The following is a 27,254-nucleotide window of genomic DNA, read 5'->3' on the forward strand; positions in this document are numbered from 1 at the left end:
TGATTACGGCAAATGCTTGAATACTAAATTGATCAAGGATGATACAGGGGTCCAACCAGGCAAGAATGAAACTTTCGCTTCTTTAAGGGGGGACACTGTAATTCAAATAATGTTCATGATGTTTTCCATCAATATTCATGAAACTTTCCATTCTTGTTAAGACCTTTGTGCTGATTTCAAATATGTAATTATTTTTCCAATGGGCCATTTAGTTCTGAAGATAAATGAAATTCATTGTTCATAATTTGCAGAAATAGGGGGAAAAATGCGCTACGAAATTCGTATTGGCACATGCCTGGGTACTAGAAAATATAAGGAACATAATGGTAGGAATACTATTTTGATATATCAAATATTAGTAATTTTATAGCAATTCAGTCTTTACTGTTCGAATTGTGGCTACCCTACTGTCTGATCTAAAGCAGAATTGAAAATTTTTAAAGCAGTAATTCCAAAATCTGACCCTACATCGTGTACAAGCGAAAAGTCGGTGTTTTGAGAAAACGAGAAAAAAGGAATACATTCACTTTTAATCAAAGGTTTAGAAATAATTTTGCATTATTTTGCAGTGAAAGTGGCTAAAAGCCACCAGGAATGTAGTCGCTCTGACCACGGCCACCCAAATGCGGCAAAAACGTCGTTTAGCGCCGTTCGCCGATTCCCGGTGGCTTGCATCGCCCGCTCGGCAAGGTTGTTCACGCGGGTCGAGCTCCATGCCGACGCGATATCGCCGCAACACGCGCACGTGATAACGATCTTTATGGCGAGGCCAGATTACCGTTCGCTTTTGCCCACTGCGACGCTGCCGTCGCACACCTTGCACTTGACGACATCAGTCCGTTCACGGAGTCCTACTGAGGAAAGCGATGCCTGCCTCGGCGTCGACTGGCGCGGCTGCAACACCGTCGGCGCGAGTGAGCAAATCCAACACCCGCGTTGTTGCTGGCGTTGACGCAAGAACTCGAAGTTTTTTTTGAGCATTCATCTCCCTCTGCAACAAATCCGCACGTTGCAACATTGCAGTGTCACGCCGAACGCAGCCGCTGTCCGTAACGATTTCACTCATTTGTGAGCTGGCTAGGCCTACTTCGGCATCGTCCGCGGTTACGGCGAGCTACTCTCGATGCTTTTAGAAGGAATGGAGCGCTTTTGAAAGTTATAAGCTGATCGCTTCTTCTTTCTGCCGAACTTGTGCCTCGTGGCGAACTTTCCCGGTGGATCGGACATCCTTGGGCATGTGCCAACAAACCTACGAGACGCGCAGTCGCGTCGCCTGCGGAGTGGAGCAGACGATGGGAACCTCGCGCAGCCAACCACAGCACGCGTTTTTGGTCACGTGCGCTAGTCAACGAATCGGATCGCGCGTTCGGGCTTTTTTTCTCCCCGGATTTCAACGTCACTGGCGTACCGACGGAGTCACTTTTGGCGGGAAATTAAAGAAGGAAGGCTCCTCTTTCCAACGAGACCAAGATTTCTGCGATCGCGCGCGTAGAAAAAGAGCTACGCGCCGCGATAAAACGGGCTGTTTTTGCGCGGAATTCAGCTCACAGTGATGTTACAAATTGATATTGCGGACGAAATACTCTTCCCCGAGATTCGAAACTTGGTGAATTAAAGGAATATTAGCTGTAGATATCGAAAATTTCGTTTTCAAGAAATCGATTTTTTCGCGATTTTTTCGCCGCAAAGAGCAGTGTCCCCCCTTAAGGGGAAACACTCAGGGATTGTAAAAGGCAGATTTGTAGCCCTTGTGCCTATTCCATCTGTGCAGTGATTGCCCATGATATGATAATCAACGACTGACTTGGCCCAAAAGTCATAGAGGGCGAACTGAAGATGACCCACCGTTTGACAAGAATGCGCACAGGATCCGTCATGAACTTGCTGGTCATCTCCAGGATTTCGTGGGGAAGGGTGGCCGAGATGAGCACCACCTGAGTGCATGGTGGCAGGTACCGGTACACATCGTAGATTTGCTCCTTGAAGCCTGCGGCCAGACACAATTAATAGAAAAGAGCCAGTTACAGTCCAATACCTCTGCAATGAAATGACCTGTATAATGAAATATTCTGCGAGTCCTGGTTAAATTCTTATCTTTCAAATTTGCTATGAGTGCCTGAATAGCTACGAGCACAACAAATTTACCTGTACAATGAAGAAATTTAGCCATCTCCAACTGCTGATTTGCTGCTTTAGAACAAATGCACACAGCAGGTGCTTTGCAGCCACCGTTGAGCTGCTCTGCACTCAAAGACGCTTGTCAGCACCACAACAAAGACCTGTGTGCCCACAGTAGCTGCTATGGTAGCTACCCCACCACTTTAATGTTCTGCTTGGAAGTGATCGTCGATGATATTGTCCAAGTCAACAAGGCCGTTGAGGTGAGGTTGACAAAGGCAGCAGAGGTGAAACAGCCATTTGACATACTGAAAAAGGTAAATGTCTAGTTTGATGTGGAAAAAAGAATTCTTGGTGCAGTGTTTAACATACCTTTCTATACCAGATATGGTTTCAATTCTGACTGAAATAGTCAATACATATAGTGGAGCCGGCTTTATCTGCACCAACGAACCACAGACTAAAAATTACGGACTTTGTTTCATTATTTTAATTAGAATGGCTTTCCATGTGCGTATATCACGCTAAACATTGCTTCCACGATTTAGACTTGCAACAGGCATTAAATGTTTGGTGCACTTCAAATGAGCAAAAGCAAACAGTTCACAGAACCTAGAGCCCTATCTAGAACATGCGTGACTTAACTGAAATTTCGTAGGTTTCTACTATTGTGTACAATCTCCAGCATAGCTGTGCCATGCAACATTCAAAAGGTGATTAAATGAAAACCGGGGAGCCTGCTCTCATAATTGTGCAGGGCTGCAAAAAGAAAGTCCAGACTCTTACACAAATTATACATATGTAGGCAGTTGAACACAAGTGTTACAATATACTCTGAAACAATTATACTAAGCAATGAGCAACCGGACATTATCCGAGGCTTCTTTTTGACCCAACATACTCCTTGAGAGTTTACTTCTTTCTTTCTGTGCAAGTGTTTGTTAAGTCCACACTGCAAACATGAATACAAACTCACTGCGTGAGCTCCGTGCCATGCAGCTATGAGGAATTTCAAGCTGCAGCACAAACAACAAGACCATACAGCGCAGTGCATTGGAACATCAACCAGAGATAAATACAACAAAAGGCCGAAAACAGCACATGGAGAACCGACAGTATTGGCTATATCCATTGCTATACACACTCCACCGACTTCCAGAGTGATGATTATGATGACATCCTATAGGTTTTGGTTTCAGTTTTTACTAGCAAGGCAGCATCAACGAAAGGACGCTTTCATTCTTGTGCTTCATTTGGTGCAGACTCAGAGCAATTTTTCACTGAATGCTCTTTTAAGTGTTGTAACAGCCATTTGACATTTTGGGGCACGCAAATATCTGACATGGCGCAACAATGATAACTTTTGTGCAGTCCTGACTTACATTTATTGAGACTTAAGCCTAACATTAACTGAACTAGCAAATATAATGGAACCAGCTTGGTGCGCATCAATGCGACATTCAGGCTAAAAACGACCAAACTAGGGTAATTAATTTTTCACATACCTGCCAAGTTCAGAGAAACCAAGTCCTTCCCTCTAAAATAACCCTTCCTCCCCCCCCCCCCCCCGACCTATCTTCAAGTACTGACAGGGAACCTCCATTACAATTTTATTTACAGATTTACAAATGACCACATGAACATCAAGATCTTATTTTTTCAAGCATTTTATTGTCAATGATTTTGCCTTCAAATATTCTTTAACATTTAATTAAATTCCCAGGTTTTACATTCCACAACTGCCATATGATTATGAGGCATGCCGCAGTGGGGAATTCCGGAATAATTTCGACCACCAGGGCTTCTTTAGGGGAGGACATGGGTTGTAGAGATAACGTCACTTATTTCTCGACCAGATTAGATGACACTGCACAGACTTGTTGAGTTTCTTGAGCTGATTTTAAATATGTAATTATATTTTAAATAGGTCAATTATTTCCTGAGATAATTAGTAATACATTCTATTGTTTGCTGAAACAATAAACATATATATTTTTAACATGACATTGTTATTAACAGATGGATGGATACTAGAATACATAAGGAATACAGGGTTGCAGGCAAATTTAAAACTGAACTACTTCTCAATTTACATACAATGAAGTTCAATGTTTATGCATAATGAAAAACAATTTTTAAACTAAGAGAAATTTTTTTTCCAGCTGTGAATGAAAAATATGCTCTCAGCGCTGCTTTATCTGCACATTTAGCTTCGTGCTGCAAAAAAAATTATAGCCCTAGCTGTCCTAGGTCCAAAGATATCAAAGCACCAAACAAAGAAAGTGGCCAAAATTTGTGTTCTGAAAAAATGAGAAAAAATGGTTGATACTTTATTTAGCTCTATACAGTTAAAAATATCATGGTATGTACACTCCTAATGGGCTAATATGCACCAGGCATGTAGTCAGATCGACTGTTTGCACCCGTGTGCCTTTTCTTCAAGGTGTGCTGTTGGTTTTGGCAGGTTGATCTCCAACTCCACTTTGACGATACGTCACCGCAGTTCGTACACACGAGCTGAAGCTTGACGGCAAGACCGTTTCCCGCTCACATCTCATGATTTGCGCATCTCCCTTACAAATCTTCCACCATAAACGCAATATCAATGCGTTCGAAGTCAATTTAACGTGCGCAGATTAATCGTGCATGTTGGAATCCATGTGAAGCAAAACTTTAGTGAAGCTGGTAATAAATCCCATACAAAGTGCAATGTGTACAATTGTGGTTATTTTCACCGTATGCAAAGTGTAAAGTCCTGCGATGTTTATGTTTATGCCCTGTACAAGTAACTAATTTTCTCTCACGACGCTGAGACTCTACTATACTGAATTTTCTCTTGCAAAATTCAATGTGGATGCAACTCGCAAATTTTACAAATCAGCCCTCATTGTGAACGTGTCTATGGTATCATCAAAAGTACAAATGTTGCCACACCAACCTTTGTTCAGCATCTCATCAGCTTCGTCAAGGACCAGCATCTTGATGGCGCGAGTGCGCAGGTTCCGCCTTTTGATCATGTCTGCATGGAGAAAAAAGGGAGGGAGATATGCACACTGAACCAATGTGGGGATCACGCTACGAGAGGGATCTTGCACTGCACATGCTTTGAGACGACCAACAACTCCGTGCGTTGGCGTGTGTCGTCAGCCAACAAGAGAGCAGTGTTCCTCCGCCACTCATCTGGAGGGTGCTACTGCAGCGCAACACCACCTTACATTAACCGATGCTTAAGGGGGGACGCGGCCCTTGAAAACCGAAAAATCTCTAAAAAGTCGATTTTTGAAAAACCATATATTTGGGTTGTATGCCTCATAAACTACCTGTTCTTTAATTATCAGCACTTAATTCAACCGTAAAGTACCAAAATAACGCTACTTTTGAGGCCACCGCGGCCGAAAAAACGCACAAATGCCGAAATGAAGTCCAACCTCGCGCGCGCGCTATTCCCGACCCATGCGGCCTGCCTGCGCCATCTTGGTGTCGTTTTGACCGTGGATTTTTTGTCTCTATTTTGCCGCCTTGCAAAATGGCATCGTCGGCACGGTTGAGGTGCTATTGGCGTTTTCCCGCGATGTGATGCGGAGCGCTGATTGGCCGGAGCAGCGCGGGCGGCGGCGGCTGCTCCCTTTGATGCCGTGCTCGCGTCGTTGTTGCCCCTTGCTCCATCCGCCTCAACATGAGCTTGTGCGCTGCTCATCGCCTTGCGCTATCTTTTAGATTATTTGCTCAGCTTTTCTCTTTTCGCTAGTTTGCTGCACGCGATGCCGGCAAAGCCCAAGACAGTGCAGATGTTCGGTGCACGGGAGCGCGATATGCGTCTTGTACGAGCATCGAACTTCCGATCTTCCGCAGCGAGTGCCGACTGCGTAGACGCTTTTCAGCGGCGGAACTGTGCTTTCGGCTGTCGCCAGTCGAAAATCCGACACACTGAGTGTGCCTCGAGCCGCAAGAGCTAATTAGAAGCTCCGCAGGAGCTTTCTAATAAAAAAACGCATGTGTTCAACTTTAAGGCCTGTTTTCTCAGAATGGATTTTTTCGGTAGTAGTGGTGCTGGGGAAGGCGATATCTCAAGAACCGCTCTTCAGATTTGTATGCCGTTTTTTTTATTCTGTTCCTGAATGACCTTGCCAGGGGGTAACAGGCTTCTTTTTTTGAAAGCTGGTGCAGTTAATTTATAATAAGCAATTAATTTTTGATGAATGTGGTCATTATTGGCTACATCAAATTCAGTAGTCTTAAAATATTTGGGGGGTGAAATTAAAGAAAAGGGCTCTTTAGCCCCCTGGGATATCTATCAAGGGATCATCACAGTGAATTTCAGCTTCCTACGATGTCCTGGCATTTCTCCAGGCTCTTCCTCAGGTATATACATGAATCACCTAGTTAAGACCTCAATAACTCTGGAACTAATAAACATATTTTCATGAAACTTTGCAGTTCCTCATAGTTCGGTGGTGTGAACGTACCCTGAAAGTTCCATCTGGATATCTTAAAAAATAAGAAAGTTCGGTCTCCAGGGTAGCCTCCCTCCTTAATTTAACGCCTCCAGGCACACATGTGTGCACATGTAAAGATAGTGCATCAAAGTGAAAAGTAGAGAGGAATCTCGTTAAACCGTACCTGACAGAGATGTGAAGAAAGTATGTGTTACCCGAAAGTAAAATACAGTAAAACCTCGTCAAACCGTATCCGCTTAAAGAGTAGTTAAAGGGACACTAAAGGTTAATAATAAGTCAACGTGGACTGTTGAAATACCATCCCAGAAACCTCGAAGCGCTTGTTTCGTGCGAAGAAGAGACTTATTTTAAGAGAAAATGCGTTCTGAATCGTCCGCGTACTTCTAGCGCAGTTCAAATCACCCGCCCTCCGATCGAGGAGTATTGGCGTCATGGTCTCATAGTGACGTTGCGCCGTCGGTGAGTAAAACGGCTCCCGCAGACTGCGCTAAGGCTTTTCTCCACAAAACGCAAACGCGCGGCCAGAAACAGAGCCAAGACACAGCCGACAGCAGCGCGAAAGCGGAACTATGGTGGCTAGCGGAAGGGAAAGCGCACGACGATAAGCTGGTCCTTTATTTTATGACGCCAACTTTGACGCTCGTTGCAATGGATGACCCAGACAACGACACATTAGCTCGCGATGCTGGGCTCGAGTTCAGCGATTTAAGCACTGATGAACGTGACCTGCTGTTGAGGGCTTGCGCTGCCGGCGTCGTTGCGTACTACTACGACGACGGCCTGCTTTGAAAGGCACTTCACGCGACTTCAGTAAGTCGGCGTTGAACTCGTAATTCTCTGGACGAAAGTGCAGTGAGCACACTACGTGATTTTTCGGCTCTTTGCCAGCGCGCTGTGGCAGAGGTACGGCACTTAACCACTTCGAACGGAGAGGTTCACTCGTTGGCACACAGTGATAAGTAACGTTGGATTCACTGCTGCAACTGCCCTTGGCCAAGTTCCGCGGACCGTTCACGCATCCCACGACATCACATGGACGTGGCATTTTCGCTGCTTGTTCAAAATGCAAGTTTCGCGAGCCAGCAGGACCACCGCAGCACGACGCGATAAAGAAACAACTGAAACTCCAAAGCGCACGCGGCGCAAAGTTGAGCGCGCAGAGTCGAGCGAAAACGAAACCTTTCGATCACCCATACTATTCAAGGGTAACGTCAAAATGTTATTTTTTTCTTAGTATCGAATAGAAGTAGACAAGTAGCATTTTCTTCCGTCTTATAATCTAATGAAATTATCTTTTTAATACGCGTAGTTGAGTACTATTGGCATAAATTATGATGAGGAGTGCTTTCGTCATCGGGCTAGTACCGGAATGTCACTGGGGGGTCTCAAATTGTGTCGTGCATTTACCTCAATTTCTCGGTTACTAAAGCTCTGTTCGCGATTATATTGACGCCTTGGACGTTCTAAAGCATTGCTTTATCACTTCAACTTGACTTTCTGCTAACCTTTAGTGTCCCTTTAAGTTTTAAAGTAGTAAAGTCCAATCCCTGACTCAGCGGCCCTTGAACATAATGTGTTTTGTATCCACAGAAGCCGTACGAGCTTATTGCGTACGTATCAGTTAGCATGTAGTGTTTCCACTTTTTATCGCGCAAATGCGGCGGTGCGTTGTCTCCATCAGGCGGCCCGGCAGAACAACAAGCCTCAGATGAGAACAACGACCTCCAAGTGCCCTGTGCGTTTGCGCGTGAAGTCACATCAATATCAACATCATTTCGTCGCTGTGCCAGAGAGCATTGTGGCGTCGTGCAAACAAGGACTCGCGTCATGCCGAAGCTCGGATAAAAAAAGACGCTGGGTGCTCAGCATAGAAGAAAAATTAGACATAATTCGTGCTATCAAACGTGACCGAAGTCGGCACTGGCACGCGACAGGGATCTACCGTTGACTACAGTGTGGGGCATTTGGAATGCGAAGAAGTTACTCGGCAGCGCTGCAGCGACCACGAAGAGATGTCGGCTACGAGGTTTGACTCTTCGCCATCGTTGCCTCTATTGTTGCTTAAGCGTCGACTAGTGACAGTGATGAGGATGACACAGGAAGCAACAGCATGGGCGATTCAGGCCCGACAGTAGCAGAAGCTGCGCATTACGTCAGCCTCATGAATGCAATCGTCATGACGAGAGCAGCACCCTGCAATGAAAAAGGCACCCTGCGATTTCTGCAACGCTATTGCCCGCATGCACGGAGAACATGCAATGCCAACGAGGAATCTGCCATGCAAGTGCTTGCCGAGAAAAGGGGGCTGGCTGAAAAGCTGGCTCGCACCTTCAGTAAGTTTGAGGTCGCGATCATCACTGTCAGGCCGCCACGGCATCAAACAAAAATAACACTTTTGTAGCACGAAGTGAATAAATACTTCACATTTTTTCCCCCTTTCATCGCACTCTCTCAGAGTTCCGTTTTTGACAGGTCAATGGGCAATCTCACGCTATTCCCATGACCTCAAGCAGTAGTACTACTGTTTAGTACGTTCTTTTTCACAAGCTCTGGCCTACTACGGTTTAACGAGGTTTCACTGTAGTCTAGAACCATTCCGAGATCCCCTTCCGGTTTTGATACATCTGGGTATCCTTTATGATCGCATTAAGTAGGTTACTAACCGAAGACACGTCCAGGAGTGCCGGACACAATGTGCTGGCCATAGTCCAGCTTGCGGATGTCTTCGCCCAGGTTGGTGCCACCAATGCAGGCATGGCACTGGACGTTCATGTAGTCACCCAATGCCAGAATGACCTTCTGAATCTGCACAGCCAGCTCGCGTGTGGGTGACAGGATCAGTGCCTGTGTCTCTCGCACCTGTGTGTCGATGGTCTGCAGTACCCCGATCGAGAAGGTGGCCGTTTTGCCCGTACCTGATTGGGCCCTGCGAGGAAGAGTTGCAGGTGATGTTGTTTCAATCGTGTACAGTGCTCAGTAATTACAAACACGATAATCAGCTCGCATGGTGGCTACCAGTGGGTGCTTGGGCACTGAGCTGATGCATTGTGGTATGCTATAAAAGCACGGGCCTTGTTGCTGCATACGGTCCCCTAGCAATCACCCAGCACTCACCAGTGGTGCAAAAAGCACCAGCAGTCACTGCAGGCCAAATGTCACGTTTTGAATCTATGAGCACTGTAGTTACTTACATGCTTGAGCAAGAACATTCTACTTAATCTAAAACATTTCAATTTAAATAAAAAGAGGCAATTCTCTCCAAAATGTTGAACTAATTAAATGCCAAAGTGTTACGTGCCGTTAGGAATGGCCGTACGGTGTGACAACGTGCCAACTATTTCAGCCTGCTGCACGTGTTCCAATCCAACCGGACGGGGCGCACTTCAGAGAACTGCGGATAACCGGCAGCCACGTGGGGCGGGGTCAGCTCAGGGGAGTTCTCGAGGGGAGGTAATTGGCGGAACCTCCCCATGAGCTTTTCGAGAAACCAGACAATGTGCTATCCGGCCGCGTCAACAGGGACGGCTCAGAGTTCTACGAAGCCCCTCTGACGTCGGCTCTGGACCACTGAAACCTGGGCAACACGAGTATGTGAGCCCGCCTCCTCCAAAAGGGTCATCTACGGTGACGTCGAACGGTGACGTCGAAAGATGACTGGACGAACGTTTTTGTTCGCTTGGAATCAAGGGGGGGATCAAGTGCTTATAAGCAGCGTTTGCCGGCTGCTAGGGTGTGCTCGTTGTCGTGCTAGAAATGTACTAGTGAGCTGCGTGCTCGTTGTCGTGCAAGAAATGTACTAGTGAGCTGTGTGCTCGTAAGCTGTTTGCTGTATGCGTCGTCTTGCGTGCTCCATTTGGGAGTCGCGCTAGACTGTCGATGTATGTCTTGTCGAATATGTAAATAATGTAAATGAATCCTGCTCGCCTAGCCCTTTCGCCCCAAGGTCCTCCCGACAACTACGACCGCTCCAATTCTAATAGTGCCAAACTACTTTCCGATTATGAGGCACACTGTAGTGGGGAACTCGGGATTAACTTTGACCACCTGACGTTCTTTAACGTGCACCTTAATCTAAACATTGCCGCCAGGATTAAACCCCCGACCTCAAACTCAGCAGTGCAATGCCACAGCCACTGAGCTTGTCTGAAATGTCACAGAGCAGCATGTGGGTTATCAGTTGCTCTAACGAAGGGCACTGGAATAATTTTAGTCATCTGGAGGTTGTTAAAGCACAAAAGCAGTGCGTTAAAGAAAGGAAATGCATACAAGGTAGATGATGGCTGCTGGGGACAAGATAAGCCCCAAAGGGTAATATTTTTTCATCTGTACAGACATTAGAACCTTAAAAGCAAAGCAAGCTGTGCAAGATGGTATGATTGCATCATAAAAACCAGCGCACAAACACACGAACAGAGAAAAGAGGACTATATTTTGCTGGACTCGCAACTAAATTTAAGTGGAAAAATTAAGTAATATTGATTATTAGCTCTGGATATTGGCAAATGAAATGGACCGAGAGAAGACCGCCTTAGTCACATCTGACGGCCTATATCAGTTCAGGGTAATGCCTTTTGGCTTGTGCAATGCCCCGGTGACCTTAGAACAGATGATGAACATGCTCTTGCATGGCTTGAAATGGTCCATCTGTTTGCACTACTTAGATGACATCATCGTATTCTCTCCAACTTTTGCGATCCATCTTGAACAACTATTATCTGTTCTTTCTGTTTTTCGCACCACCAAATAACCATGCTCGGACATTTCATCGATTCTTAAGGCATTTGCCCCGATGCTGCTGAAGTTCGAGCAGTGCAGAATTTCCCCGTACCAACCTATGCCGAAGATGTTCAAAGCTTTATTGGCCTTTGCCCTTACCCTATTTTCCAGTCTATAACTTGCACCCACCTTTAAAATCGTAGTTTTTCAGAAAAAAAAAAGTATATAAGTTGTGCCGGTGAATAAGATGCACCTGTTCATTCGATAGGCTATTAAAAAAAAATATACAATGACGTTTCACTTCGTGAACGAGGGCCATGTGCAAGTGTATTGGTGCTATTCCTAAAGAATTGTGATGGCAATGATATGGACACTACAGGTGCATTTCTGTCCTTGTGGTCGCCGCAAGGGCGATAATATCGTCCCTGCACGCTGTATGCTGTCATGTGTATGCCGTATGCTGTCATGTTGTCTCAGAAAAATATGTGCCAGGCTGGATCATAGAGTTTCAACAAAAATAAAAGTAAATGGTCATAAGTGCACGGTCAAGCATAGGGGAAAACTTGTCAAGTGCAGGTTGTCCGTCGTCTACTGTTTGCCCATATCTTGTGGAAAAGTATACATCGGCCAAACAGGTCGGTGCGTAAACACAAGACTTTTGGAGCACAAAAGGTCACTGGGGGGAAACATTCATTCCTACATTAAAGGGCACTGCTCACGACATGGGTGCTGGCCACTTTACAATGATACTACAGTTCTATCGCACCATAAGGATCAGCTGACCAGGGAAATAATCGAAGCTTTTCACAGTCACAAGAGAAGAGAGGGTTGTATCAGTCAGCCATCTGTACTTCTAAGCCATGGTGAGGTTGCCTTTTTGGAAGAACACTAAAGGAAGAAAAAAAAGTGCATAATAAAAAATGTTTGTTAGGGGTGCAACAAATAGGATAGGTTTGCACACCATGATAGACAGCTGCCTACCTTTGATGCCCGAGTATGCGCAGGCAAATGAGTTTAAGAATGCCTTTTATCTTGCCTTGATTATCTTTGATGCCCAAAGGTGCGCAGGTATATAAATATGAAATATGTGTTCTGAAATAATATAGTTGCGAATGCAGCGAGTGCCGTGTATTCTTGTGTGCCTTCGCTGTGCCCGTGTCAGTGCGCTGCTTCACCAGCAAGATATGATGATCAATCACCAACTAGCCCAACTTTACACATTATCGATTAAATCCTTGCTTTGCGTTCTGCAGTGGCAAGAGCCTGGTTTTGTCTGGTGTGGCCAACGTTACTAGACTAGCTTCAGTTTTAAAACTCGGCGCCGTTGCGCGGAACCGCCACCCGCCCGCGCCTCCGTGGCGCTGCAGTCGCACCCGGCTTCACTTCCTCACTAGCCGGCTACGCGGGCGGGCCGGACTAAGCACGCGGTGCAGTGTTGATGTATTCTGTGGTTCGTTGTTGAGAGCGAATTTCGCAAGCATGTCATCCTTGGAACTGTAGCCTTCGCCGAGTTTCTTAAGAATATTAGCAGACGATGCCGCCGTGCTGCGTACCTGGCTGCATAGGCCGCTATCGGAACGATGTCAACAGTTCGGCGCACCACTTTTTCTCTGCTCCCAGCAAAGCGACGCTTCGCTCGGCGTGAAACAGAGCGATTCCTCGTACCGACCAGGAACTCTCTGCGAAATCAACGGCACGCGCTTGTGCCACTGCTCCCGCGTTCGTCGTCGTCTTCCACAGCTGGCTGCGTGGCCGTTCATCTTTCCAGCGTAGAATTTCACTTCACTTCTGTCGTCGTAATGGGGAGGCCGCGTTTACGGGGTATGAGCCACTCATGGTCTTACGTAACGGAAAGATTTAATTTTGAAGAAATTTAATTTTGAAGAATTACAAGCGGCGAATCGCAGGCGAAGGCTGCTAACCACGCCGCCGAGCAAACTCGAGACATCGAACGCACGCGACAACTGCGGACTGCGGGCATACCGTCAGTGACGTCGTTCTCTCTGGTAGCCGATTGTGTGTGTAACCTCATAACTGAGAAATACTTTAATGAACCGTCAACCCAGTGATAAACACAGGGGCCGCACGTTTCAGTTTCGCTGATTAAGCATCTTCACGGAATGAAAAATCCGACTTCTTTCTTTTTCTTTCCTTTATTTTTTTTTTTTTTTGTGTGGCTTGTGTGTACAAAGACCGACCTCATCTTTCTTTTTGTAGCGCTTCTTTGGCGTGGTGAGAAGCTTCGGTAGTGATGCAGATCATCCTACAATCACGCACTTAGGCCAGATATTCAGGCTCGTGAGCCTAAACTGCGCAAAAAGTTAAGACGACAGGAAGAAACACACGACATTTAGAAACGCAGCTTCCGCGCTTCGCTGTATACGTTTCTTCCTTTCGTGCAGTTTACCCTTCTTTCAGTATTAACGAACTGGCACGATAAATCTTCTTGCTGTAGGTGAATACCGCTTTCTCGTGGTATCACTAATTCGGAGAAGGGAGAACGCCAGCGAGCGCGAAACACGCGCAAACTGCCCGTCCGCACGAGCTCAAGGCTGTGACGAGGCGTCTGCAGTCGAGCCCGATGGAACAGCGTTGCCTCTGGCGGCTGTCACAGAAGTGGCGACAGCGGCTGTAAGCGCGCGGGCGGGGAGTTTTACAACTGAAGCTAGTCTAGTAACGTTGGGTGTGGCCGCGCAGAAAATAGCATAGCCTGAATGCAAATTTGAGTGACGATTGCAGTTGCCATTGGATATTTGTAACCAAGAAGTTTCATGAAAGCAGGCAGGTCATTTGTTGGCGTGCTGCACTATCATCCCGGTAAGCGGGCGCAGAGCACGTAAGAAATGGATTGAGAATGTCACATGCACGGCGTTCGCCCGTTTATCGATGCAGACGTAGCAATAAGACCGAAATCGAGTACTAAAATGCACAACGAAAGTGATGAGCTACACGCTAAGCAGACTGTACAACCTTGTTCATACAGCACGGCTTTCCTTCCCGACTGCCCCAATGAAGTGAGTGCCAGTTCTAATCCTAGTTAGCTGGTCCGCATATACACAAATGCATAACACTTTTGTAAAACATTTGTAATGCATTGTTTAGCACAAAACGGTTTTCATTTTTCTTGTGGCCAAGTTACAGTTATGGAACCAAACACACCGACACTTCAAGGATACCGAGGCTGAAACGGATTGCTTAGGCCTGGATTGCAGAGCTAAGCACTAGCCAATGCACGTCTATGGGCTGTGTGGTTGCAACTGAACAAGCACATCCAGCTAAATTTGGCAACTTCATTCGAAATTCATGTTTTGCCACAGGTTGGCGCAGCTTGATGGTTTGGTGCAATATGGCGCAATTGGCGCAGCACTTCCATCCCTGAGGTTGCAGTGGGCACATAGGTAATGTAGACAAATATTATGACAAATTCTCGAAAAGTAATAATTCATCCTGGGTGTTTTGCATCCATCCATCCATCCTGGGTGTTACTATGGGCCTATACTTTAAAAGGTTTGACATGCTGTAACTTTGGTTCAAATCAGCCTAGCGCATTCATTCTTGTACCACTACATGCTCCGATTACTCAAGATCATTTTTATATGTTGATATATATCATGCCATATATAGTTTAGTAAATAGCCCACCTCCAGGCAAGTGTTAGCATTTTGAAGCTTGACCTGTAGCCCAGTACTATGTCTGCCAAGGAGCAACGCTGGTGGGGAGTGAATGTGCACTTGCATGTGGCCCTTCTGAGGCACGGCATAAGTATGGCCTGGAGTAAAGTTTCACATGATTCAAGCAAGTCATGCGTTAAAAACTAATTTAAATTAGTAAGGCCCGATGGCTACAAGACTGATAAACAGTGCGAACAAAGTTTCATTCTTATGTGGGTAGGCACGGCCAAATGTGAGCAGACACTGTCAGCTTCTTTCAGAGGTGCATAATGTAGAGTAAAAGCTTAATTCAAATTCCGTGGGGATGCTACGAAAATTCATATTATACAAAATTCGAACTAATGAAAGCTAGAGAAAGAATCGTTCGGTTAAGGAGTGCATATATAGTCTGATGAAACATGAGCACAGACGCACGGGCAAGGACATCTATAGTTCGATGCACTGGCGCAGCCAACATAACCGAACGCGGCCAACGCAGTCTGAAGTGGCCAACGTCGAGATGGCTCTTCCTCTATCCATGCATTCGTCGTGCTGACCCCTAATGCATGGCACGGAGAAAAAATTGGGCCCACGCTGATTCGCCAAGGGTTGCAGACTGCAGTTCAAAGCGGCGGACGGGTTGGGAATTGTTCTGCGCATGCTATTATGGCATTTCAGCTAGTGCAGCGCAAGCGACGTGCGCTGAAAACGATTGACTATAAACGCGCCTTTGTGCCACCGACGCTCGCCGCAGGAAGAACTTCGTTCTAAAATGTACTCACGAAAAGCACCACAACCTGGTGCGACAATGGTCTCCGTTGTACTCTTGTAGCTGCACCAGCTGCATGCTGCAGAGTTCCACTATACGGATAGGCGGCATCCCAACACATATCTCAGTGATGCTTTCCTTTGAGTAAGAACTGTGAATCTCAAAGGCTATGCTTTCTGGCACTGCGGGTGTCGATAAATGTCACGACAGCCATGTTTTAGACATTACCTGGTGCCACTTCTTGGCAGAAAACCTTGTAGAGAAAGAGAAAACCTCCAAAACGTAACATTTAAAGAAAAAAATGCAGTGCCACGTCTGCATTTCAAATATTGAAGGTGTTGAGAGAGGAAGAGAACCGACCTGCAACAGAGGCGTTGACCCTGCCTGGCCAGGCGCAAATGCGTCTCTCTCCAGTCAGGCCCACACAAAGGGCCGCAGATGGAAAGAGCAAAGCTGTGCGGCTCACGCGGCGACACCAGAGTCGCCAACGTGCTCCCGCGCAGTAGCACTCTCCCCATCCACGATGGCACGGAGTTCGAATTATTGGTGGTGGTGCAGCTTTCAGTGTGAATTAGCAGGATGCATTACATATTGCTGCCAAAAAACGTGTACTCGCCAAGAATAAAAGAAAAATAAAGAACAGACGTTTCCGGCCCCGTACGGTTCCCTTGATCACCATGAAGATATGAGCATGGGCGCGCGGCTATTTATGGGTGAGGCGACGCAGCATGCGAGTGTATATCTCTGGAAGATTACCCCGCATCCTGCTTATCGTGCGTCTAGTTGATTGAATATAAAATTATTTTAAAAGCAAATGGGCAGATAAGTGTTTCTCTTTTGTGATGATGGCTGCCGAGTCCCAGTCAATGATGTGTCCGGTTAGTTCATGATGTTCCACTAGGACGTTCGCGGTTGTGTGGCCCTTGGCGACATCATTTATGTGTTGTTTCAAGCGCCGTTTATAATTTCCGCCTCTCGCCGATGTATGACACGTCACACTCCTTGCATGGTACCTTGTATATCACTCCCGGGTAGTCCGTGTTTTTCAAAAGGTCTTTTGTATGAACCAGCTGTTGGCAAAGTTTTCGGGAAGGCACGTGGGTGATTTGTGCACCCTAGCCCTTAAAAATTCGTGCAAGGGCTTCGCTTGTTACCACTGTGTAGGGTACTGCCATGCGCTTCACTGTTTCTTTCACGGCGAGGCTTCGCTGATTGACGCTCCTGCGTTCTAAGCAGTTGTAGAGGGTAGGGTAACCATTGTTTAACAGCTTTAACAGCGCAGATGCAGAATGCCCGGGAAAAGTGTGCTGCTGTGACGGGTCGCTTTTGCCCAATTGGGTGTGCCAAGTCGAAGCTCAGGTACTTTCCCATGTGCATTGGCTTTCTGTACACATTAGTCCTCAAGCCGCTTGAAGTCCTCTCTAAAAGGACATCCAGGAAGGGAATTTGCCCACTGTTTTCCTCTTCAGCCGAGAACTGTATCCTCGGCTTGAAGGAATATAGGTGCTCGAGGAAATGTGTTGCATGTCGGCAGAGCGATAATGCAGAAGCAGTCGTCCACGTATCTTAGAAAGAGCTTTGGTTACGTCCCACATGAAGATAAGGCGGCCCTTTCCAGATCCTCCAGAGCAATGTTGGCATAAACGACGGACACAGAGGTTCCCATCGCTGTGCCGAATACTTGCTTGTAATACTCCTTGTTAAAGACGAAGTACGTATTCGGGCAAAGAAGAGTCAGCCTCAAGAAGTTTCCTGCAGCACTCGACCGCATAGTCAGTAGGCACGTATGCAAACATTGACTTTACGTCAAAGGAGATCATGACTTCGTCATCGTCAATGCAGGCGCTTCTTATTTGCTCAATGAAATGAGCGGAGTCTTTGACAAAAGTGGGCGTGAGTCCTGCAAGAGGCCTAAGAATATGGTGCAGGTAGCCGGACAGTTCATACAGTGGCAAGCGTGTGTAGTCCACAATTGGTCATACCGGAACGTCGGGCTTATGAATTTCCGGCAGTCCGCAGTGAGCGGGAGCCGGTCCATTGTGGCAGAGCAACCTGTAGTAGAGATTCTTTCTTTCGGGGGGGACAAACTTGAAAACTTCAGTGAGCAACTTCTGGAGCTCCGATTCCACCTTCTCCGTTGGATCCCTAGCCAGTTTGGCATAGGTCGACGTGTCCTGTTGTTGACGTAGTCCACATGGTCCAAAACCACAGTGGCATTTCCCTTGTCTGCGGGGAGGATGACTATGTCCTTGTTTTCTTTTAACGGTTTCAATGCGCTTCTTTCTGCTGCGGCAGCGTCGTAGGATTTGTCCTTGCAACCTTCGAGACGATCCCAATTGCACGCTAGCAAGCTTCTTCCAGTAGAATCATTACAGTCGAACCCGACTATATCGAACCCGTTTACATCAAATTATTCTATATATCGAACAATTTCTGGACGAGGTATAGTTACAATGAGTATATGTAGCAAAAATTCTGCTTACATCGAACAAAAATAGCAACGACTCCCGATATATCGAACGTCAAGCTGCGGAAAAATGCCCCCAGAAGTTGGCTTTCCCTCGCGGTGGCAGGGAAACCCGGCGGCGCGGCTCCATCTAACTGCTCTCCCTACAGTGACTGCGCTGCGTTGAGCGAGCCGTCGACACCCCCCTTCAAAAAATGATCCTGGCCCACCCACAGGCGCTTGCTCAGACAGCCAATCAGAGGCTCTTGTGCCGTCGTCGTGCAAGCAGGCCCCGCACACTCTCAAGTTCAACAAATGGCCACAGAGGGCGAAAAATCAATCGAGGCGCGTTTCAGCGTAAGCGCGCAAGTGTAGCTGCTGTAATTTGGACGCATACTTTAATTTGTGCTTTCTCTGCTAGGGGCGCTGAACATGCTGAATTTTTTACTTTACACAAACCATTGACATAAATAATCGAGGTGTCTAAGGATGTTTTTTACCTCAGGCAAATAGGCAGTTGATTTTTTTTTAAATTGTATTGTTGAAGCTGCTCTTTAGTCATAGCGTCAAGGTTTTTGTACTTGATTAAGGGGGGAGGCTACACTTGAAATACAATTTTTTTATCTGTGGACAGATCTGAACAAAATTTTCACACTTTGCGTATTTTAATATGCAGATTCTAAAAATATAATTAATTTTGCCATAGGATAAATAGTTTCTGATATACTCTAAAAGCATTGTATAAGCTGGGTCCTTTGTTTGGAGCAAAATTAGCATCTAAACAGAAAACCCTAACATAGTAATTTGAGTATAAAGACTATCTAGAATGTTCAGGGAGTGCAATAAGGTATTAATGTTCTAGGCTAATCTGAGCAAAAGTTAGAGCTCATCAAAGTTGTGAGAACATTTTTGTCAAAATTTTGCTGATTTCGCGTTCACCCTGGCCCCTTTAAGCGCAATTTTTATTATTTTCCCATTAAATTTAGCTTCTAGATTTTGCGGAGGGATTCTTAAATGTATAAACGTAGCGAAAATGCACTTTTCCGAAAATCGACTTTCTTGTGATTTTTTGCCGTTTCAAGACCCGCGTCCCCCCTTAACCACCGACAGCCTATTGGTATCGATGTGTTTCCTGGCCGTTGGCGTTCGAATACTACAGCGGTAAAACATTTTCGAAAGCATGCTGGCTTCGTCTGCGAGTCATTACATAGACTTGCTATAAAGAGGTCTCCTCTTGGCAAAAAATAGTGCCTCATATTGTTTAGGCGTTGATTATCATAATGAATGCGGCGGAGGTTGAGGGAGTACGTTTGAAGGTACGTTTTTATGCCGTTGATCTCCATAACACAGTAAGTACGCAAACCGATGTCACAGAACACCCGATGCATCATTGTGTGTTCTCCGCCATTGCTTGTTTGCTGTACGCCTACTAATCCTTCATTTCTTCTTCAAGTGTTGTATCCTCCTTTTGTCCTTGTTCTCTTGTGCTTCACTTACAGTATGTGGTTCCGTCAGCTGTAATGCGCATTTGCAAAACCAATACATGTTTGATAAGACGCAGTGGTTATCATAATTTCGCTACACATGTATTAAGCTGGCACATATGTTTCAGATACAGATACTTGTATGCGGACTTGCATGACGTTGATGCGGAGATTAGGATAATTATGACACCCCTAAAGAAGAGACAGCTGACGGCCGTAAGCTGTTGCGTTCTTTCCGCCAAACTACCCGGCCTGGTAGGGCTGTAAAGATGCTGTATAAAAGTGACACGCGGTGTTACGACTTTGCACCGCTGCACCACTATTACGACTTTGTGGTCCCGTAGCGCTCGTCACCCGTTTCGTGACAGAGCGTTGGTAGCGAAGACTCCGAGCCAGGCGTCGATGAGAATAACAAAAGGGACTTTATACACTATATACAGGTCATTATACAGGACATGAAGGGATCGGCACTGGGGCCGAGAGCTCACAGCAAACGCGACTGTTCCCGCACGGCAACGTCCGGCGAAAACGCGTGACACATCTCGCTCCAGTCGAGAGCGGCACTGGCTCCCGGTGGGTCGGCGGATCCGGTTTTTCAGGCGGCGCGCCTCCGCTTATAAGCCCCCAAAACCATTGTCACCCAAACGGCCCAATACAAAGCGAGCACTCGACGGTCGTCCGAGAGGTCCAACCAGCGACCGCGCTGGCCACCTGGTTCAATTGTGGCGGGCGCGGTGACCTTCAGGCAAGGGCCGGAGGTCACCTAGTGGATGTCTACGGCGCCGGGCTGTCTGGCACTTGGCGACACGTATGAACACGTTGTACGCCGATGCTTCTCCGGAGGACACCACTGCCTGACGGCTCAGCATCTTGACTTGTCAAGGGAGAATTAGGGCGCTGTGCCTTTCGGCGCAGCCCCGGGTTTGTCCAAAGGGCGCTCGCCAGATAAATTCTGCATCTTGCAGATTCGGAATCCGGGCTTGTGGTAATGGCACAACAGCGGTGACAGGGAAATTATTATACTTAGCAGCCGACCGCACGTTTTGTAGCTTAGGTCTTCTTTCTTGTGCGTTTGTGCTACCCTTATTAATGAGCCATTTCTTGACTATGTAACCACGTTTGTGTGGATGCGTAGACGTGTGCTTTTTGTAATGCTTGTAAAATACAAATAAAATATTTTCAGGCTTACTCAATCTTTGTGTCATGTGCGTTTATTCCAGTAGAGACCATCGTGCCGCCTGGAAACCGCATTCTGTCAGTAGCCCTACACGAAATGCAACAGCTGGAGCGCGGCGGCACAACTCGGGGTAACAGCGGCGTAATAAACGAAAAGCCGCTCGGGATGCCCTTAAAAGTCAGTTCAGAGTGTGCCTTAACTCGATATGACTCAGCGCTACATATATTTATGTATGTAGGCGCTACGTTTGCCACACAGCAACCAAACTGGCGGGAGCACGATCGAGGCGCAGCAGCCAGAAACCCAGTAAAGCCACAGAACACCTGCGGCCATACTGTGCAGAACCCCGTTTCCGTTTCTTGTTGTACAGCGCCACCTGTGGTCGCATACTTTAGTTCACGGCGCCACCGCTACGCTTATTTCCGTTGCACTGTGGAAGGTACAGTTTCCCTTCTCTAAGTTTGTATAGGTGTTCTATGGTGCAAGTTTGCGAAAGTGCGAGTTGTCGCGCTGCTTTTCTGGTTCATTGTGTGTGCGTCTTGTGGGCCTTCTCCCGGATTGTTGCCGTGATGAAGTGGCAGAATTCGCCTTTCATTGTGAAGCTCGAAATCATAAATCGGGTCGAACGCGGTGACAAGTCGGATGTCCCCGCAGCGTGCAAGATTCCGAGGAGCACTCTCAGCACGATCTTGAAGAATAAGGGGAGATTAGGGCTAAAGCGGCCAAACTTGCGACCCGGCACCCGACGCGTACGCATGGCCGTGTACGAGTGGTTCATCCGAAATTGCTTCAGCCGTGCCGGCTTCCGCGTGCTCAGTGATGACTCATGAATGCAACGAAGTCGTGGTCGGTGTTGCCGAAGTTTGGAGCGAGCTGTCAGAATTTCCGGAAGCTGTTGACGAATCAACGGTGGACGAGTCCGTGAGTGCAAATGATGGTGTCGCGACCACGGGAGAGCCCGAAAACGAAGACTACATTGCCGACATCTTACCGAGCACAAGTGAAATTGGGCACAATGAGGAAAGCAACGACGGTCCTTTGTCCACGTCCTGCGAAGTGATTGGTGCGCTTGCACTAGTACGGTGCTTTTGCACGAATGCGGAAGGTTGCGGCCTCAGCTGCTCCAACTCCTCAGACAATGTGGAGAAGTGCATGCGTCACAGGCAGCGAAATTGCCCAAGCAGAAGAAAATGCAGGACTATTTAATGCGAAACTAAGCTAATTCCATCAATAAAGTGATTTTATAAATGGTATGTGCTTTTATGACGTCCAATTATTTAGCAGGCTTATATCAAATTATGCTCTATATCGAACTGATAGGCATTTTATTGCGAGTTCGATATAGCCGGGTTCAACTATAGAATCATTTTACATTCAATCAACTCTATGCACGATAAACAGGCAGCGGGGTAGTCCTCCCATGATATACACCCGCATGCTGCGCCACCTCACTCATAAATAGCTGTGCGCCCATGCTTATACAGTCGACTCCCGATAATTCAAAGCCGCTTAATTGGAATTTTTGGTTAATTAGAAGTGAAGTGCTGGTCCCGTCAGTTTTGCATGTAATCCTATAGAAGGAATCGCTCGATAATTCGAAGTCCTCATCCAGTAATATTGTTTAATTGGATGTTAATTTTCAGCCGGGATCCTCGAGGTGACCGCCATTCTTTGGTAGAATGTGCAATTTTTTCAAGTGCTGCAACAGCTCCGTGTTCCGCGTTGGTGTCATCGCCACCACAGCCGTCTGCAACGCCGTCCTTCTTGGAGCGGCGTGATTATTCATTGCTACGGCTGCCGTAGCCTCTGCAATCAGCTCCGGTGGCGAAGCGGCTGCCGCGCGTCGCCGGAGCTGATAGCAGAGGCCACGCGGATGCCACAGGTGCACGCAGCCCTGCATACCGGCAGTGGCGAGATTGTGCGAGATTAGGCTTGCAGCGTGCGGCGCGCGCAGCGTATGTCGAGGCGTGTGCTGTGGCGTGTGTTGGTCGAGGGTCTTTGTGCGTGTAGCTCGTTGGCTAGGTTGTTCCGCCGGTAATCCTACGCTTCGGAATTGACTGTACATATTCGCACAGTTGATAGCCATGGCAAACCGTGGCTCTTATCACACGCTCGACCTGGCAACGAAAGTCGAGGTTTTGAAGGAAGTTGAGAAGGGAGGTGCCGCTAAACAAGACATAGCGCGGAAGTACGGGATCAAGCCGAACACGCTCTCAAACTACATCAAGAACAAGCGCACAATAATGGATGCATTTGAGAACGACAAGTTCAAGACGTCTCGGAAACGATTACGCACCGGCGCTTACCCAGAGTTGGAGAAGGCTCTGCTGGTTTGGATTAGGGAGGCCCGGAGCAACAAACTTCCTCTCAGCGGAGACATCATTGCGATGAAAGCCCGAACGCTTGCAACAATGTTGGGGATCAATGACTTCGTTTCGTCAGATGGATGGCTGACGCGCTTTAAAGATCGCCATGACCTGGTCTTTAAGAGTGTGTGTGGTGAAAAAGCGTCCGTTAACCAGGAAACATGCGCCACGTGGAAGGACGGAAACCTGCGTGAATATCTCGGCGAATACAGACCGGAAGACATCTTCAATGCAGATGAGACTGCACTCTTCTATCGGCTTCTACCAGAGAATACCCTGACATTCAAGGACGACGACTGTGCTGGGGGCAAACGCAGCAAGGACAGGGTGTCGGTGCTGATCGCGGCAAACATGACTGGCACGGAACGATGTCCCTTACTTGTGATCGGGAAAGCCGCCAAGCCGAGGTGTTTTAAAGGCATAAAGACGCTGCCTGTGGACTATGAGTCGAACAAGAAAGCGTGGATGACGAACGAAATCTTCAAGAGCTGGATAACAAAATTGGACCGCAAGTTTGCTTCTTCGAACCGCAAGGTGTTGTTCCTTGTGGATCACTGCAGTGCTCACGTGAATGTGCCAGCCTTAAGTGCAATACGCCTCGCATTTGTTCCTGCAAACACAACAGCTGTTTTGCAGCCAATGGACCAAGGCACCATCAAGAATGTTAAGGTCCTGTACAGGCGGCACCTACTCGAGCGCATGATGTGCATGAATAATTCCGCGAAATATGAGGCGAGCCTGGTCAGTGCCATTCACATGTTAGCGCGAGCATGGGATCGTGTGAAGCAAGAAACACTTGCAAACTGCTTCAGGGCTTGCGGTTATGTGACAGCTTCTCCGGAGGATGCCTCTGCAATTTCATCGGAGGAAGCGTCAACAAGCGAGCTTGACAGCACTGATTTTGGTGATGCTCTCGGGGACGTCAATTCTGAAGATTACGTCGCCGTAGACAAGGCGGTCGAAACGTGCGGTGCACTAACCGATAAAGAGATTTTGGAGATTATTCGGCCCCAGGAAAGCGACTATGACGTTGTTGACGAGCCGCCACCTAAGGCTGCCGATGCAGCTGCGGGCCTTGCTCTCGCGGAGCGCTTCCTTGCCGCTGAAGGTAATGCGGAAGAAGCGTTCCGCCACATCTAGAGCCTGCAGAAGTTGCTTTCAGCAGCGTGATTCGGTAAGAAGAAACAGAGCAAGATGATCGACTATTTTTACTAGGGAAAATACTCGATTTCGCTACCAATAAAGTGCTGTTTTTGTGCTTTGTGCTTAATTGGAAGTTCGTTTAATTCGAAGTTTTTTGCGGTTCCCGTGAACTTCATATTAGCGGGAGTCGACTGTATCTTCATTGTGATCATGGGACTCGTACGGGGCCCAAAATGTCTGTTTTTTATTTTTATTTTACTCTTGGCGAGTGCACATCTTTTGGCACCAATATGTTTCCTCGCCATACGAATTTTCTTCGAACACTTGACGAGGAGTTGCATATTTTCTTAAATATATTGTTGAAAGGACCGCGGCAGCTACTTCAAATTATCCAAAATTTTGAATTTACGAGCTTTTACTGTATATCAAAATTCCAAAAGCATATTTTCGTTTACTTCAGCCTGTTTATTAAACTGTGTCAATTAATATACACATCAACTGTAGGAAGAAGCACACTGATTCAAACAGCCTTCTTGAATGGTGCCCCCCAGGGGAATCTGTTAAATGACAAAATGTAAAAGCTGCCGGCAGCTTCAAAACGGGTGAAAGCCTGTCTGTGTGAAAGGAGGGTCTCTGTGGAAAAAAGCAAATTGCGAGCTCCACTTGTGAACTCCATATGCCGTGCAGACACTGCAAGATTCGGCTGAGGTGCTCCCAGCAGCGTATACTATCTGCCGAATGTGTTTTTTCACCAAGCCCGAGAGTTGGTTCAGGACCCCTTAACAGGTCTGGACATTTTAGGCAAACAAGCGTAGCATATAAATGACAGGCTGACGATCATGTCTGCAATGTACTACAATGCTGAGTGCCGCGAAACCAGCTGAAATTTCAAAATAGTTGCGCACCTTCCCTTTCAAGGAAGCCCGCTCACGGTCAGTGAATCACGACCACACGCACAAATGCCTCTTCACAGTGCACGTTTCGTCACTCACCATGACGAAAGATACAATGCGATAGGCGTAACGCTGCAAAAAAGGAAGGAAAAAAATGGAGGTGGGGCTTGGCGCCACGGTGCGTCCTTCCACTTCAGTATGGAAGAATACCAGAAAAGAGCATCGTTTGTTAATACTACTCAGGGTAGAGAGTGCCACGGTTAGCAGTGACACTTGCCTCCTGGCGGCCTGGTAACAGCAAAGTTATTTCTTCTACCTCCTCTAATAATGAACCGACTTGAAAAATTATTTAAGTAAACGCTCCTTAGATGCCATTTTACAGCTTCCACTGTACGACCAAAATTTGCAATGGGGCCTGGTGCGGAGCCCATTAAGGTATATAAATTGTTTCCTGTATGCACTGAACAAGGGCCATACTAGCGCATTTATCACCCAGTTTTTTATTATGAAAAGCCTCAATAACCTTGCAAGTATCGTTATGTTTGTCTTTTTGACAACTAAGTCATAGTGCTTTGAAACACTGCTTCACAACAGAGTTTTACACAATGTTAGGCCAGATTACAAAATTTATTTTTTCACACTCTGCACATGCACTTTTAACCTTTCATTGATGCAGTATCAACTTTGGCCAATATAAGCACTGGCACATGTCAAAGGAAGCAAATAAACCACCTTGACATCACAAGAAATAAACTGAGACTTACAGGGCCCTTTTGCCCTCACCACTGCTTCAAGATTCTCTCTCTTGAACGAACCTTTTCCCAATTCTGCTATGCGCATGCACATACCCTAACCCCAGCTGCTTTCCAAGCTGCACCACCATTACTGCAGGGCAGGTGCGCAAAGTTAGTGCACAACCACTTTCATGATCAGTGGCCTGAACTGATTTTTTTGTCATGTTTATGGGCAACAATATTGGTATAAAAAAAAAAACACTTCAGCAGTTCACGGGGAATACTGCAAGCAGTTTTGTTGACGAAAGCGACTCTGTGAACTAACGCTCGAGCGATAGGCTCAGCATCAGCGACGCTACCACTGCATGGAGGTGTGAAGCAGTGGATGCACGTTTGTTTGCCTGTCAGATTTAGTTGAAGTGGCGGCCACTAGAGGGGTCGCTTACTGGAAAAAGGTCCATTAGGCTGCACATTTTTGTTCTAGCTTACAAGGGGCAGAGAATGACAGAGGAACTACTTCAACGCTTTCTCCTACCTATTTGCTCTGTCTGTGTGTTTGTGCACTGGCTTTTATAAGCTTACAACCTTCTTCTAGCTTGCACTAGTAAGTGATCAGATAGTGTGACCTGCTGTGATTTTGCGAGGATGGGCAAGCCTATGCATTATTTCGAAATTGATATTTGGAAGAAACTGCAGGAGGGTTCTGGATATTAGGACACCTGCGATACTTCTGTTTAGGACACTGTTTTTATGCCTAATCCCACTGTCCCATGGTCCACCACACGCAAATATCAATTATGCTGCAGAAGTGTTTATATGGTTGGGCATCCTGTGAGTTATAATAATGTGCTATAATAACATTTTAAAATTCCTACAGAATGAAACAGAACAGTTTATGAAAGCAACACAATTTCATCACCACCATGGCTGAGCATATCCCATGGGCCATGCGCACTCACTGTGCAATCACATCCCTGCCTTTGATGACTGGCTTGATTGAGCGCTGCTGAATGGCAGATGGCTTCTCAAAACCTGCAACACAGAATGCAGACCAGTGAGCTTAGTGCCAGTCACATTTTACGAATACAGTCCGTCATTGGAAATCATGGCAAATGGCAATTATGAAAAAGGATAGACAGTTGTGCGAGTTGGTACGGTAACATGGTCTTGGCTTGTAGTGCGAAGTGTGTCCGTGTTCACTTCGCGCTACAAGCCAAGACCAGGCAATTATGAAGCAGTACAGTTCACGCATTTGAAAAGCAAAAACAAAGTAATAATAAAAAGTGAAACAGACGCCCTAA

The 27,254-nt window shown here is 46.7% G+C and overlaps 2 protein-coding genes across 2 annotated transcripts in view; one reads left to right on the forward strand and one right to left on the reverse strand.

The window, feature by feature from the left end:
- The window catches only part of LOC126532978 (eukaryotic initiation factor 4A-III), a 61,459-nt gene that overhangs the window by 32,534 nt on the left and 1,671 nt on the right, over positions 1–27,254 (reverse strand). The window contains exons 2-5 of the mRNA XM_050180159.3: positions 26,913–26,985; positions 9,239–9,501; positions 5,057–5,137; positions 1,846–1,987 (exon numbers count right to left, since the gene is read on the reverse strand). Coding sequence (XP_050036116.1) covers positions 1,846–1,987; positions 5,057–5,137; positions 9,239–9,501; positions 26,913–26,985 — 559 coding nt within the window. The remainder of the gene's footprint in view (positions 1–1,845; positions 1,988–5,056; positions 5,138–9,238; positions 9,502–26,912; positions 26,986–27,254) is intronic.
- On the forward strand, positions 22,902–24,323 carry LOC140219472 (tigger transposable element-derived protein 4-like). The gene has a single exon (XM_072289275.1). The coding sequence runs from the start codon at positions 22,902–22,904 to the stop codon at positions 24,321–24,323; it is 1,422 nt and encodes a 473-aa protein (XP_072145376.1).

Source organism: Dermacentor andersoni, chromosome 7, assembly GCF_023375885.2.
Source record: "Dermacentor andersoni chromosome 7, qqDerAnde1_hic_scaffold, whole genome shotgun sequence".
Lineage (NCBI taxonomy): Eukaryota > Metazoa > Arthropoda > Arachnida > Ixodida > Ixodidae > Dermacentor > Dermacentor andersoni.